General features: G+C 39.8%; 1 protein-coding gene across 4 annotated transcripts in view; it reads right to left on the bottom strand.

Annotated features, from left to right (window-relative positions):
* Window positions 1–586: 586 nt before the first annotated feature.
* RETREG1 (reticulophagy regulator 1) overlaps window positions 587–16,483 on the bottom strand; it is a 186,322-nt gene continuing 170,425 nt past the window's right edge. For 2 of the 4 annotated variants that reach the window (XM_049861377.1, XM_049861389.1), the window contains 5 exons: window positions 14,019–14,103; window positions 9,149–9,286; window positions 8,270–8,334; window positions 7,895–8,021; window positions 587–4,390 (listed from right to left, as the gene is read on the bottom strand). In XM_049861377.1, the coding sequence (XP_049717334.1) occupies window positions 3,894–4,390; window positions 7,895–8,021; window positions 8,270–8,334; window positions 9,149–9,286; window positions 14,019–14,103 (912 nt within the window). In that variant the 3' untranslated portion in view covers window positions 587–3,893. The remainder of the gene's footprint in view (window positions 4,391–7,894; window positions 8,022–8,269; window positions 8,335–9,148; window positions 9,287–14,018; window positions 14,104–16,483) is intronic. The other 2 variants (XM_049861382.1, XM_049861392.1) reach the window with 1 other exon arrangement.

Here is a 16,483-nt window from a genome sequence, read left to right on the forward strand (position 1 = left end):
TGATTTTACCTTACGTCTTAGGAGCATAATATTAATGTCAGAACCAGAACCCATATTTCTAGCTTTCTTTCCCAACATAAATGCTGTGGTGAAAGTAGAGAAAGAATACACGAATATATAGCTGAGCCTTTTTAACTCCATTGTGACACAAATGACCTGGGACCTAACAGTAGTTAGGAGTTGTCAGAATAATTTTTTATCTTGCTATTAACACAGCTGGAGCAGTGTAAAGAAATATATCAATCTAAATTACTAAAGAAAGTTTATATCTTTTTTCCTGCCTTAAAATAAGTGTGGATTTTCCCGAGAGTGTGGCCCCTGGACACCCTTTTAACTCAGTACTGAAGTCACTCCTGAGGCTCACCCTTCAGCCAAGGATTAGACAGGCCCAGAAAACAATAATACTCATAGCTCAACCACATATATGGGCTGAATGGGCACACCCGCCCAGGGGCAAGAATGAGAAGGCAGGAGGGGACAGGAAAGCTGGACAAATGGAAATGGGAACCCAAGGTTGAGAAGGGAAGAGAGCTGACACGTCGCAGGGTTGACAACCAATGTCACAAAACAATACGTGTATTACTTCTTTAATGAGAAACTAATTTGCTCTGTAAACCTTCATATAAAGCACAATAAAAAAATAAGCATGGATTTGCTTCTTGCTGAAAACCAGTAGGACGCTGGCATTTGCCATTTTTTTAAAAGCAAGAAAGCTGCCCTTACTTCACAGACATGAGTGCGCTGCCCAAAATGCATGGAGACCAAAGTTTATTGTGGTTACGAGGGAGGGGCGGGTGTGAGGAGAGAACTGGGGGTTATTGCTTATGGGGTACTGAGTTTCTACTGAGGGTGATGAAAAAGGTTGGAAGCAGACAGTGGTGATGGCTGCCCACCATGGGAACATAATGTCTCCGAATTGTGCACATAAACTGGCCCATAGAGTTTCCAGCGAGTGCCTGGTGGACTCAAACTGCCAACTTTTTGATTAGCAGCCATAGCTCTTGACCACTGCAGCACCAGGGTTTCCTATACACACAAAAACGGTTGAAATGGTAAATGTTATATATTTCACCACGATAAAAAAATGTTTTTAACTGAGATGCCTAAATATGTTATGGATATTTGCCAATTGCAAAACCTTATAAAAATAAACAAATACTTCCCCTAATGTTCTACTAAATTGGGGAGGGAGCAGTTTTTTTAAAAAATCACTTTTGAAGATTTTTAGGGTAAGGGGGAAAAAATGGGGGGTCTTCAGAATGACAGTGTAAGCACTGTTTCCAGCCTGAATTGATCTTGCACAGCAAGCTTTGACTTCTCAAGCTCTGCTTTACTGTTTCAGGTCAAAATACATGATCAAAGTATACTATTCCCATTGTGCTCAGCATATCGTACAGGAGTGAGAAAACCATTGTTCCACAATGCCTCTATAATAAAAAAAAAAAAAAGTCATGGTTCACATTGTAATGATGGCACTCCACTTTGATCTTATAAAGCCATTCTTTAGCAGTTTTTTCAGATACAGGGGAAACAGGACTATTGATAGAAATTCTCATGATAAAGGATATGCAGTCACCTACTCTCCTGGATTCACGGGTTGATTTTCTACTATAACTTAAAGCTAGAGACAGGGTTATATCCAACAACCTTCCTGCACCCCTAAAAAAAAGCACACACATACACTCAAAGCCCCTTAACACCCACGTGTTTGTTTCAGCTAAAAGCTTTGAGAAAAGTACCATTATTGTATGGTGTAGATTTCTATTCACATATATCCTTGAGCAAATAATACTAAACTGCATGTATGTTTATAATGCTGTCATCTCTAGAGAGATAATAGGTCTCTTCCACAGTGCTGGTAACACACTTTTCTATCCTACCAACCTCCCCATTCCCAAACTCCTTTGAACGTACAGCTTATTTTATTCTAGCTTTATTGTTTATTCCATCACACATTATCAGCCCTTGAGAGTGGATCTTCTTGAAGATTTGTTCAGTCACTTGTAATACATCCTTTAATGACCTGGATTATTTAACTTCCTGTTTTTCCCTCATGAAGAAATTGAAATAAGCTTTAAACTTTTTCACCTCAAGGTCAAGAATTTTTTTTAAGTGAAGAAACGTACATGTAAAAAAAAAAAAACTTGGAAACGACTATTTTATAAATATGTGACTGTATTTTTCCTCATGTCCAGAAACTCTGATCGAATGGAATTCAGGTATATCCCTCCAAAACCCACACGGCTCAAAGACACAACACCAAGTTTTCATCTCTACCAAAATGGGCAAGGTATTGAAGGCACAGGCTCACTTTGTATCAATAAAGGACATCAAACACAGTCATCAGGCACTAATGACACAGAGGCATGTGTGCAACCACGAAAAGCAGGTGTGCAAAGTCTTCTGTATCTCTTCTCCCTTTAACATTTGGCAAAAGTCAGCCTAGATATTTTAATACCTCAGAAAGAAAAAATAAATAAGAGGTGCTATATTAAAATGTCAGGTTACCTAGAATGCGTCTTCAGAAATATAAGGGTTAAAAGGAAGGGAGAGGAAAAAAGGTTTCCTATATTCTTGGATTATCCTGCCTTTCTGAGGGTCTCAGATGTCCGTGTCTGTAGAAATGCCAGCTGTACCTGAAGATTTCAGAAAGTTTGGGTAGTGGCTGACATGGTCCCTCAATGCTACTAAAAGCTTATATTACAATCAAAAATCACAAAGCTACTTGATTTCTGCTTTTCAGTTAAAAACTGTATGCCAAATTTGGTTATTGAAAGGTGATCTAAAAAGTTTAAAATAAAGGAAGAGAGATAGTCTAGCTTCCCAATAAAAAATGGATTACCTATTTAGACAAATTGCAAATAAATATACTTCAAAGCCAAGCAAGTTCCTCTCCTCTATCTCTACCTACTAGGAAAGCAAGCCTGTTGTTTTTGTATCACTGATGACCACATCACTCAGAGAACATGTCAGGAACTAGTTTCTCAATTGTAGGAGGCTTTTCCTATGATATAAAAGATGAGGGTTTAAGCTAGGTCTAAGCAGGCAGAAGAGATGTGCACTGACAACGTCCCCATTACAAGCATACGACAAATGAACAAAACACAGCAGAATCCGTTTACATCATAACTATCGTCTACGTGATGTACAACTACTCGCTTGCCCTAGGTTAACGTCGCCCACTGCGAAACTGGAGATGGCAGTCAATAGAGCGTGCCACTTTACAAATAAGCCTACGTCTACAACTGCAGAAGTAACATGGACGTCTGTCAGCCTATCCAAAGTAGTAAATACATATATTTTTAAATTTTCCTAGGAAATTCATTTTGTAACTATTTTCCAAGTTCTTCCACTAAAGATACTCGGATCATTTTTGTCTTTTTACATCCCAGTCTACCAAAAGTTTTGTTTTGTTTTGAACTGTTTCCATGTATTAGGAACAAGGGCGCTGATACAGCAAGTATTCACAATTAATTGTTACTATTTCAGTGAGTTAACAATAAACTGTTCTGCATGCTTGAAAAGTTAATTGTAAAGAAAAAATAAGGAATACTTATAGGAGGATCGCAACAATTTGGTGAGTTTTTTTTTTCTTTTTGTTTTAAAAACAACCACTAATATTCATCGCTGACAACACAGTATGTATATATATTGAAAGTTCATTTCCATGCTTATTACATAAAAATAACTATCAGAAATATCAATCTATCAGTGACAGCTGATATATATCCAATTAATTCACTGCAGAAGGGAAAGACAAAAAAAAATCTACAGTAATTATTAAAGCTCAGAGTTCAAATTTTTTTTTCTTTTTTTTTTTTTTCCTTCCTCTTTTTGCGTGTTTGAATTTTTTTGGTGGTTTTTCTGTGTTCTATTGCAAGCCGATTCCCAGATTAATGGCCTCCCAGTAGATTGGAAAGGAAGCCTGAAGACTTCTTATTTTGCTGTGCTTCTGCTTCCTGGTCTTGTGTAAGTCCCAATTCACTCTCAATTTGATCAAGCTCTGCCTGGTCCAGTAGTTCAAAGTCATCCCCTTCTTCAGTGTCTGTGTCCTCTCCTAGGCCGGGTGCAGCCTTGGAAAGTGCTTGCTGCGCGCCCTCTAACTGGTCTTTGATAGCAGCAGTCACTGCGGCTGTGATGACGTTCCCAGCCAGGTTGCTCATCAAATGAAAGGCTTGGTCACTGTTCAGAGGAAGGGTGAGACCAGCTGCTGACTGTTTTTCTTTGCTCGGTCTGTGGCCACCATCCAACTGCTCCTTTTTTCTCTTGAGCTCAACAGGCAAGCCAATGCTTAATTCATCTTCATCATTTGTTCCCATGCCATTTTCTAGAGACGGAAATTCTGGAAGGTCTCGAGAGAAAGCTTCCTGCTCGCTAGGTCGGTCAAGATCTGTGAAATGTATAAAAGAAGTCCATATGTAAGCACTATAACAAAGATGAGAGCAAAGAGTTGTGTCTAAAGAGATCTGATTTAACCTGAACCCTCTGGGCAGCCTGGACATTCATCTAGCCTTCTGGGTCAACTTGAATTAGGTTAACCACCTAAGTGGTTAAGTACTGACTAAAGTTTAAATGTTCATCATACACAATTACTCCATCAGGCTCTTGTGTTGGGAACAGTTTCGTTGAAGCCCATGTGGAAATGTGCGATCATAAAATAAAAAAATATTCCAATTAGATGTTTTCATGGATTCTGTACAACTAATGGTGAATATTATCCAACCCCACCATTTCTGTATATGGAGATGAATCTGAGTATCCCTAAACCTGTTTAAAGGAATGAAATAAAAGAAGCTACTGCTCCTTCTAGTAAAAGAACAAGCAATTCTGCCTTGGAAGAAGTACAGCCAGAACGCTCCTTAGAAGCAAGGACGGCAAGACTTCATCTCATGTACTTTGGACATGTTATCAGGAGGGATCAGTCCCTGGAGAAGGACATCATGCTTGGTAATGCAGAGGGTCAGTGAAAAAAAGAGGAAGACCCTCAATGAGATGGATTGACACAGTGGCTGCAACAATGGGCTCAACCATAGCAACAATTGTGAAGATAGTACAAGACTGGACAGTGTTTTGTTCTGTTGTACGCAGGGTCACTATGATTCGGAAACTGATTTGACAGCACCTAACAACAACTGCTCCTTCTATTTCATATTCAATCCAAGAGCTTATGGAAACATCTGGTGCTTCATAAATACAGCTGAAATTGATCATACCATTTAACCAAATTCTGCTCCTTGATAAGCTACCACTGAGTCGACTCTGACTCATGGTGACCCCATGTGTGTCGGAGTAGAACTGTACTCCCTAGGGATTTCAATGGGTGATTTTTCAGAAGTAGATCACCAGACCTTTCTTCCAAGGTACCCCTGGGAGGATGAGAACCTCCAGCCTTTCAGTTAACAGACAAGTGCACACACACACACACACACACGTGAACACTCGAAAGCAGTGTCAGGTTAGGAGATAGGCAGTGACTTTGTTTTCATAGGTAATCAGGTGAAAATCTTAGTTATAAAACTGTTAATTCCTTGCAACAAGGGTTTAAATTCTTCAATTTAATTAATTTAATGAGAAGCCTTATATGTGGGTGGGATTACTGTTGCCTCTTTTGTTATATAAATACATAAATCTGAGATGGATGCTTAAGAACAACGTACAATGTTACCTTCGTCTTTAACATAGGACCTCAATTGTAGATAATGAGAGTTTGTGGCATTTAAGTGGACTTCAGGGGTCTTCTTGCTGTAATGCACTTTAAAAATGAGGAAACTGAGGCCCACAGAAGTTATGGCACCTGTCCAAGGTCACAGTTAGCTAGTGACAATGGTAAGACTACACTTGGGTCTCCCAACCTCCAAACCAGTCTCCTTTTACATCACTGCCCAGCCTCTCTCCCTCCTTCCTATAGAAAAGAGAGCGTGCTCTTCCTTGTAAGATGTGTATAAAACATTTTATTCATGATCCTTAGAGTTTTCTCACACTTTCAGTGTATGGCTTAGATGACTTGAAATAAGCCAATGAGACTAGCAAAAGGTAAGGTCAGTGCACAAGAGTTGTCTCTCTCAATTTTGGTAATGGATGTGGTCAGCACGTCCATTTGCATTAGTAAAGAATGCAGTGCCCTGTGTTAAACTGGATTTAACCTAATTATACAAAACAAGGAAATTTTCTTTTTTAACTTTGAAGAAAAACACAAGAAACTTTGCAGCCAGCTTTGGATTTGGGGAACTTGCCCTCCCTTCTTTAGTGTCTCTGGCCCCTTTAAAAATATATATATATATATTTTTTTTTTTTGGTGAATAATAGGTATACAAACCATTTCAACCATTTTTATGTGCATAATTCAGTGACATGAATTACATCCACTTCTTCAGTTCCTTATAAAGACGATTAGGCTTGAATAATGGAGTCCCTGGGTGGCACAAACTGTTAGGCACTCGGTACTAACATGGAAGGTTGGTGGTCTGAATCCACCCAGAGGTCCTTTGGAAGGCATGGTAATCTACTTCCAAAAAATCAGCCACTGAAAATCCTGTGGAACACAGTTCCACTCTGACATAGCTGGGCTCCCCACGAGTTGGAATTGACTCAACGGCAACTGGTTTTGGCCTGAATGTATGGGGTGAGCCTCCCTCGTCCCTACCCCTCACTACTACGATAAACTGTGCCGCCGGTATTTCAAAAGTTAATTGTTTTCACTGTCAATTGTTTTCAAAATAAAGGCAGATTTGGACACCAACTTAGACTTTTTTCTCATTCTTTTTAAAATAACAGTGTTATAAAGGTATTAATTCATATGCCATAAAATTCACCCTTTCAAAGTTACAATTCAGTGGTGCTTATCGTATAGGCACAAAGTTTTGCATCCATCACTATCATCTAATTCTAGAACATTTCCATCATTCCAAAAAGCGAGCCCATGTTCATAGCAGTAGCTCCCTATCTCCCTCTCCCACTGACCCCAGGCAACTATAATCCACTTTCCATGTCTGTAGATTTACCAATTCTGGACATTTCATATAAATGGAGTCATAGAAAAGGTGGCCTTTTGTGTCTGGCTTCTTTCACTTTGCATAGTGTTTTCAAGGTTCATCCACGTTGTAGCATGTGTCTCAGTATTTCCTTTTTATAGCCTAATAATATTCCATTGTATGAATATACCATATTTTACTTACCCATTTTGACAGTTAAGATTTAGCAGCTGACGGAAGTTAAATATTTGAGACTGGCAGCCTGCCCGCCATCTTCAACAGGCAAAAGGCTGTCCCTCCCATCTTCTGTGATGATGAAACTAACTCCCTATTTTTAAGGTATCTCCTTATTTAGGTATGCTTCCTGTTTCTGGCCAAGCTGAGGAAAACCAGAGACAGCATCGCAGGACCAGCTGAAACTGGCAAGAACTGGATCTGGCCCATCTGATGTGCTTAGAATCATCGACTCCATCCTCTGGATGACCCCAGAATCTTCTCCACCAGAGGGAACCAAACTTTAGCAGCCCCAGAGTGAGGGAAGGCTTTCAGAAGCAAGGGGTCCAAGCCTAAGATCTGGTTTGAGAGATCCCGTCTTTTTAGACTGTGAAAGCACAGAAAGGTCAGACTGCCCCGGGAACACCAATCAGCACACTGGCCCCACCCCGAGGCATTCCTGAAGACCCTAGACCCAATTTACTTCATACGTATAAATCCCTTGGGGCTATTATTCTGGGACTCATCTTGGAGACACAAGTCCCAGTGTGCTCCTTTGCTTGGCCAACCAAACAAAGCTTCTTCTTTCATTTTTACCCCTTTTGTGTCTCTGTGGCCATGCCAAGCAGGCCTGGAACAGTCTGGTTACATATTTTTGCATGAACTCATAATAATAAGAAAAATAAGAGTCTCCAAAAATAAGAACATACCGTCAGATGTGTCCGTCTGTGGAGTATATCCTTCTGAAAGGTTGAAGGTCCCATTATCCGTCCAGGATACCTCTGATACGTCCGTGTCAGACACAGATAATTCTTTGGCAGCAACCGTGAGGCTAATCTGTGTCAACGTAAGTGAAATACCAGTGGCACATTTTAAATTTCTGACAAAAATCTTTTGAAAAATCCATACTAAGACCAACAAATGTTCAAAGGGTAAAAGCCAGATTTTTTTCTTCCTATTGAAATTGTTCAATCACCTTATAGAAGCAGGAGGCCTGTATTAAGAAAACCATTCGCCTTTGGTACATGTAAACACATTTGCAGTCAAGTGACACGGGAGAAAATGGAAAACTAAATGACAAATACCTTAGGACAAAGAGCTGAAAAGTCTAATTCACTGTCATCCTTCTGACTTTTTTCTTTATCTGCTTCTGTTGAGAAAAAATGTGGAAGCTTTCACTGACCAGCTCAGACACACTGTATTTTTTATTAGTTATATATCCTTACCCCACGTTCCTCATATTCTCCAATGCCTCCATATAATTAAATGTTTTCACATAACAAGCTTCACATATTTGCAAGATGCTTGATTTCCAAAGGAAATGGGTCTCATAGCAGTAGTTCTCCAAGTGTGTTCCCTGGACCAGTAGCATCGGCATCCCTAGAAACTTGTTAAATATGCAAATTCTCAGCCCCTACTCTAGACCCACTGAATCAGAGACCCGGGAGGGAGGGGGGCAGCAATGTGTGCTTTAACAAACCCTCGCAGTGAGTCTGATGCAGGCTGTAGTTTGAGAACCCCTGTGCTATAAGGCCATAAACCAGATTAAGAAGTGAAAAATGATCACACTGGTTTTCCCTATTTTCTTTACTTGCTCTTCCAATCCCTTCTTTTTTTATTTTTTTCAATCCTTTATCTGATATCCACACCCTTTCCTACCTGCATCAATTTTTTATCTGCAATAGTCCAACCCAAAATAAAACAATTTAAACAAAGCAAATAAATCAGAAATAGAAAATGTAGAGTTCTTTAACCCTTCTCTCCCTCCCCTGACAATTTGGATACAAGAAGTCAATTTATTTAAGTATACGTTTGAGAAGAGAAGTCTAAGACGATATTACTTTTCTGGATTATCTTTCGTAACAATAGTTATTAGAAGGCTAAAAGCACCCTGTAACATATTAAAGGCGACTTCTTTCATAATAAAAGTCATGCATGGAATCTAAAGTTCAAGCTTCACCTACCAGATCTCTCACGTTTCTTCAGATTAATATATTCCCCGATTCCAAAGTCTAGTTTCAACAGAACCGACTTGATTTTGCTGTATAGTTTTTGTCCAATATCATTACACTTAAAGAGGGGACACAAAAATGCAAACAGTACTGAAATACAAGAAAAAAGACAGGTATAGGTTAGATGACCTCTCTTTCAAAAGGCTTAGAATTCCACAAAAAACCATTTCAGTTCCCTTACTGACAAATAGGAGTTTATTTCTTAAGGAATGTTTCTGTGAAGTAAGTTCATAATTTCTATTCTACCCCCGTCATCAAAATCCTCTTTCTAATATACAGGCAGACACATACACAATGGTTATGGTCACTGTTTCCAAAGACTACCAGTTACATCAACTTCCTCCTCTCAATCCTTTTAAACTCAAAATTATAGAAAGATCACATGCTTTCAAGACAGCAGTCCTGGATTAAAATCTCAGTTCTACATATTTATTAAATCCTCCCTTATCAGGGAAAAGTTATTATTATCTATGAGGAATGGAGTTTTTATATCTCATGGAATCCAGATTTTCTGGTGATCCATCTGAACTATCTCCCTGAGATAATCTTTGAACCTTAAACCTTGAGTAAACTGGTTTCCTGAAAGTTATCTTTAAGTCAAACAATAGTTTAGCGTAATTAGTAAAGAATGTTCGCCTTGGGCATTGTGCTTTTTTAAAGAACTATGTGTAGTCAGAAACCCCAAAAGTCAGACTATAAGTTAAAGGTAAATCAGTAATTATCTGAATTGTTCTTCATGAAAATGTTGCCTGCCCACATGTTATGATGTAAACACTTATTCTGTCCCTGTTTCCATGGCGATATATACCATATGGAACACTTCTACTTTTGTTTGCCAACAGCTCCCTCCCCCAGGAGGTACTTTCCTTAGTGTTGTTATGCCAATTTTTTTTACATGTTGCTGTAAAAAAAAAATAGCATATCACATTTACAAAAATGTCTGGGGGAGGGGAGGAAGCAGTTGGCAAACAAACATAGTAGGTGTGTATTATTTGCGTAAAAATATAGTAATTACTAGTGATAAGTTGCAGTATAAGAATATATGAAGGATTTTTCTTCTTTGGAACATTTTTGACTCTCTAGTTAGAAATGTTGCCCTGATCTGCAAATTGTATATTAAATAAAACTTCAGTTTCTACTATAGCCTTAATATTATTTTTGTTTTAATGTCTATTAGCATCTCATTAGTAATACTGGAATAATATTATTATTCCCCAGGGTTGCTGTGAAGACTAAATGAGACAATATAAGCTGTCTTTGGCATCTAGTGCTGCTATACCAGAAATACCACAAGTGGACGGCTTTCACAGTCTAGTAGGCTACAAGTCCAAATTCAGGGTGCCGGCCTTCTCTCTGTTGGCTCTGGAGGAAGGGCCTCGTCGTCAATCTTCCCTTTGGGAGCATTTCTGTGCTGGGACCCTAGGTCCAAAGGACGCGCTCTGCTCCTGGCACTGCTTTCTTGGTCTCTCTGCTCACTTCTGTCTTTTATATCTCAAACAGATTAGTTTAAGACAGGATCTAATCTTGTATATCTCATCAGTATAACTGCCACTAATCCATCTAATTTCATCATAGTTGTAGGGTTTACAACACATAGGGAAGTCACATAAAATGGTAGACGAATCACACAATTCTGGGACTCATGGCCCAGCTAAGTTGACAGATATTTTGGGGGAACACAATTCAATCCACAACATAAGCCATCTGAATAAAGAATCCATTGCCCATATTAGACTCTCCTTCCTGAGCCCTCTTCTCCTCTAAATCCTAAACAGTGAACATCGAGAGGCTGATATTTTATAGCCATTCTATTTGGGAAAATGGATTTGAGCTGGGACCATGTGCTAAGCCCTGTGGTCTGCACTAGGGATATAAAAAGAAACGAAGACTGCCAATTACCTGTACTCCCTACTGTTTATTCTTTTGTTGTTGTAAGGAGATGTGCCCTGTTACATTTCAAAATAGGAGTTACAAACTCAGACTTCTCCAGAAGCCAGGAACGTGTATGTAAATTAACAAAGGAAGCTGCTATGAGAAAAACAGGAGGGTTAGAGAAGAGGTGAACATGTGCCCCATCTAAAGGCAGCAAGCACCAGATTTTCATTATTTTTGAAGAGAAGCAGGAAATTCACACATTTTTACAGCTTCTTGGGGGATAAGTCGGATACAATGAACTGTACATATTTCAAGCGTGCAATTTGGTAAGTTTCTATATATGTATATGTGTAATAAAAGCTGTCGCTGGCCTTTGTCCCAGGTTCCTGGGAGGTAACCTCTAGACCGTTGGAATTTCCCCAGTGACTGGAGTATCTTTGTTACTCATGGTGGGTCCCTCTGACTACACTTGTTGATGCTAATGAGATGACTCAGGGTGGGGGCTGGCCACACTGGAAAGACCCAGCTGTCATTAGAGGTTTGGAGCTTTGAGCCATGTGATACTGCCCAACCTCCAGGGAGTGGAGGGAGGCTGGACATTGAGTTCATTCATGTGGCCAATGATTCAATCAATTGTGCTTATGTATGAAGACTCAATAAAAATGCTAAATATTGAGGCTCAGGTGAGCTTCCTGATGGCAATAGTCTGTATGGTCACACATTAACGTGCCAGGAGGTGGAAGCATCCTGACTTCAGGAGGAAAGGATAATGAAAGCCTCATGATTGGAACCCTCCTAGACCTCATCTGGAACCTTTGGCTGGTTCTGATTTGTATCCTTTTGCTATAATAAAACTGTAATCATAAGTATAACACCTTTAGTGAGCTCTATGGGTTGTTCTAATGAACCATCAAACCTAAGGGGCTAGTGGGGATCCCTGAATCTGTAGCTAGTTGGTCAGAATTGAGGGTGGCCCAGGGACTCCCAAGCTTGTAGGCGGTGTCTAGGGCAGGCTTGGCAGTCTGGAGGACTGTGTCCCTAACCTATGAAATTTGGCCTAACTCTGGGTAGTTGGTGTCGTAAGTCATTTGCAGCATATAATCAAGAAAGCTTCACCACAATCAAAATAACGAACATTATCTTATTATTTTTCCAACTCATAGCGATTGTATAGGACAGAGTAGAACTGCCCCGTAGAGTTTCCAAGGCTGTAATCAGAAACAACTTAATGGCAACGGGAATCTTTACAGGAGCAGATCACCAGGTCTTTTCTCTCACGGAGCTGCTGATGGGTTCGAACCACTGACCTTTCAGTTAGCAGCTGAGCACTTTAACCACAGCACCACCAGGCTCCTACGTGAACATATCTACCACTACCAAAATTTCTCATATTTTTTTAATCCTTCTCTTCTGCTTCTCCTTGCCCCCACCCACCTCATCCCCAGGCAACCACTGATCTTATCACTAAATGTTAGTTTGGATTTTTCTAGAATAAATGGAATCATACAGTATATACTTTTTTTTTTTTTTAAATCTGGCTTCTTCTAATCATCCCAATTATTTTGCAAATCATCAACATTTTGGCATGTATCATTTTTTTACTACTGAGTAGTAATCCATTGGAAACCCTGGTGGTTAAAAGCTATGGCTGCTAACCAAAAGGTCGGCCTTTCGAATCTACCAAGCACTCCTTGGAGTCCCTATGGGGCAGTTCTACTCTGTCCTTTAGGGTCACTATGAGTCGGAATCAACTCGACAGCAACAGGTTTGGTTTTTATGGTTAGTAATCCATTGTGTCAATATACCTCATCTATCTGTTGATGAACGTATGGACTGAATTCAAACAAAGTAGCTTTATGAACATTCATGTACACATCTTTGTGTAGACTATGCTTTCATTTCCCTCGGGTAAATACCTCGCAGTGGAATGACTGAGCCGTATAGGAGCTTTGTAAGACACTGCCAAACTCTTAACCAAAAAGGTTGTGCCATTCCACCTGTTCACCAACAGTGTGTGAGAATTACGGTTGCTCTATATTTTTGTTAGCCATTCTGGTGGGGGTGTAATGGCATCTCATGGAAGTTTTAGTCTTTGTTTTGTTTTGTTTTTTGAGCCAGGGAACATGCAAAGGGGCTGGCATGGATTGAATCATGTCACCCCAAAAATACGCATTATCAATTTGGCTTGGCAATGATTCCCGGTATTGTGTGATTTTCCCATATGTTGTAAATCCTGCCTCTATGATGTTAAATGAGGGAGGATGGGTGGCAGCTGTGTCAGTGAGGCAGGACTCAATCTACAAGATTGGATTGTGTTTTGAGGCAATCTCTTGAGATATAAAAGAGAGAAGTGAGCAGAGAGACAGGGGACCTCATCCCACCAAGAAAAGAAGCACCTCAAGCAGAGTGAGTCCTTTAGACCTGGGATTCCTGCGCAGAGAAGCTCCTAGTCCAGGGGAAGACTGACAAGAAAGACTTTCCTCCAGAGCCAACAGAGAGATAAAGCCTTCCCCTGGAGATGACACCCTGAATTTGGACTTGTAGCCTACTATACTGTGAGAAAATAAATTTCTGTTTGTTAAGACCATCCGCCTGTGGTATTTCTGTTATAGCAGCACTAGGTGACTAAGACAGGGGCTAAGACATTGGGTTGTTTGTGGGGGTGAGGAGCATAGCTTATTTATAGTTTTATTGACATAATTTAAAATAAAGAAAATTATTCACTTATAATCCTACCTTTCGCTACTATTCTTCCAATTTTAAAATGGAAACGTGTCTACAGGAACAAGGAGAAACTTTGTGTAGCAGGAGTATCAAGAATAATCTATTAGTTTTATAATTACGAAGTCACCCCTCCTCTTCCAAACTATGGAAGGGCTCGCTGACAGTCAAAATGATACCACACGCGCCACAAGAAGTAGGCAAACGTTCAACCCTACATACTTACACAGTAGATAGCTGAGTATAACCCCAGGAATGTAACTTCCCAAGATCGTAAAAAATGTGCACACACTGCAGACCAGAAGGCAAAACTAGAAATGAGAGATAACATGCAACAGTTATTCTTAAGACCAAGATACTTTAGAGTGCAGGACACCCACACAATTACTACTTCTCTGTATGTGATCAAACAGCGTTCTTTTGCACTTAGGCCTGACTAATGACTGCTACGTTCAACTAGCCTTAGTCCACTTATAATGATTTTGAAAACCCTGGTGGTGTAGTGGTTAAGTGTTACAGATGCTAACCAAAAAGTCAGCAGTTTGAATCCACCAGGAGCTCCTTGGAAACTCTACGGGGCAGTTCCACCGTGTCCTATATGGTCCCTGTGAGTCGAATTGACTCGACAGCAACGGGTTTGGTTTGGTTTTGGTTTTCATAATGACTTTGAGGGTTCAGGAGCTAATTTCAATCACAGAGAACAAAACGCTGCTGCTGTCGAGTCAATTCCGACTCATAGGGACCCTATAGGACAGAGCAGAACTGCCCAGTAGAGTTTCCAAGGAGCACCTGGTGGATTTGAACTGCAAAACTCTTGGTTAGCAGCTGTAGCACTTAACAACTATGCCACCAGGATTTCCACAGAGAACAAGGACCCCCCATTAATCATGCCTGTCGCTGTATTACTGCCAGGTACAAGAGAACAGGAGGGTCATACATTCCCGGAAACTTGTTACTAAGCACCACTTACTTGTTATCACAGCTTGGTAACCAAATCTTCAAACTACTCTATGCCCATCAAAATTCACAAACCCAGAAAAACATGTCACAGAAATTAGAGGCATTTATACAAATCTAACAATAATTTGCATAGCTGTTAAGCTGCTGGGATAAATCTACTGGCTATCACCATCGTTCCAAGCCATGCCCACCCCTCAAGTGGCACCACTTACAGGTATCATAGAACCCAACTGTCAACAGGAATGAAACGCCTACAGTCATATGTGAACCATTATTTTCCTCCCTTTCTGTCAGTTATGACTCCCGCCACCGCCGGCCGCAAAAAAAAAAAAATCCTTGGTTGCTTTAAGAAATTTAAGAACAATTTTCAGAAAATTTCCTTCATTCCCATTAGGAACATCAAGACAGAAAGCTTTTCCCCATAAAGTCTTCCCTTGATTTCCACACTCTAGACTTAAACTATCCCACTTCTTTTGCTTATTTCCAAATGGTGCTATTAAACTAATAAGCAACCAAAGGAAATTCATTAAGGGAATTTCAAAAAGACACTCGAGATATATTTACGACAGTGACAAAAGTAAAAGAGTAGCTGCTGGTTATGTACAACCAAAAACCTCATGCGAGTGGGTTCTTTGGTCTGGAGGTTTAGAGGTCATGGTTTCATGGGTCATCCCAGTTAACTGGCCTAATGACATGTTCAGTGCCTCTGTTCTACCTCCTAGTTCAATGCATAGTGCCTGGTGTCTTAAAAGCCTGTAAGTGGCCATCCAAGGCACAATAATTGGCCTGTATTCACCTGGAACAACAGAGGAAGAAGGACAGTCAGGAATAGGAGGAGGATATAGAACGTGTGGCTAATTGCTTCCATTAGACCAGAAGAACTGGACGGTGCCTGGCTATCATTACTGAACGTTTTAAGCAAAGATTCTATAGAAGAATCAGGATCAAAAGAGGGAAAATGCAGAAGAGAATTTCAAATTCTCATGGATTCCAAACTTCCTGGAGTCATGAGGTTGGATGAATCCTGAAAATTTTTAAACCTTAAATCAAAATTTCCCCCTGAAGTCTCCTTAAAACCAAACAATAGTTTAGCTTGAAAATGTCTACCTTGAGCATTGCGCTCTTTTCAGAACTATCTATACGGGATCAAACTGACAATAGCAACTCAAAAGATTAGACAGGAACCTTAGAGGTCAGTGAGTTTATGTTAATGGGGGAGGGACAACTTAGAAAAAAAGGGTGAGAACGGTTACACAACTCCAAGAACTTACACAACTCAAAGAACCTATTCAATGCCACTAAACAGTATGTGTAGAAACTGCTGAATCGGTATTATGTTTTGCTGCATATATTCTCAAAAACAACAAAAAATACGAAATTACATATATTAAAAAAAAAGACAATCAAGAAGGAATAGATACCTCTGAGCAATCCCTGATTAAGAAAAAGAGAGAGAAGACCTAAAAGTCTGGTAACTTTGACTTTTCATTCTTTGGCACAGGGTTCATAAAGTAACTAGTCAAAAGGAGAACAGAAGAACTCATGGAACAAAATTAAGAGCTGTTTCTGAAACAGCAAGGGTCTTTGAAGGAATTTTTAATTCTAGAAGCAAAATGTAGGAGGAAATGCCATAGAAGTCTAAGGGACAACTAGGTCTTTGAAAGCATTACTATATCCAGGATCCATTTTCGCAAAAGGATTTCGTATTACCCACTAGATTCGTAGCATAAT

Source organism: Elephas maximus, chromosome 2, assembly GCF_024166365.1.
Source record: "Elephas maximus indicus isolate mEleMax1 chromosome 2, mEleMax1 primary haplotype, whole genome shotgun sequence".
NCBI lineage: Eukaryota > Metazoa > Chordata > Mammalia > Proboscidea > Elephantidae > Elephas > Elephas maximus.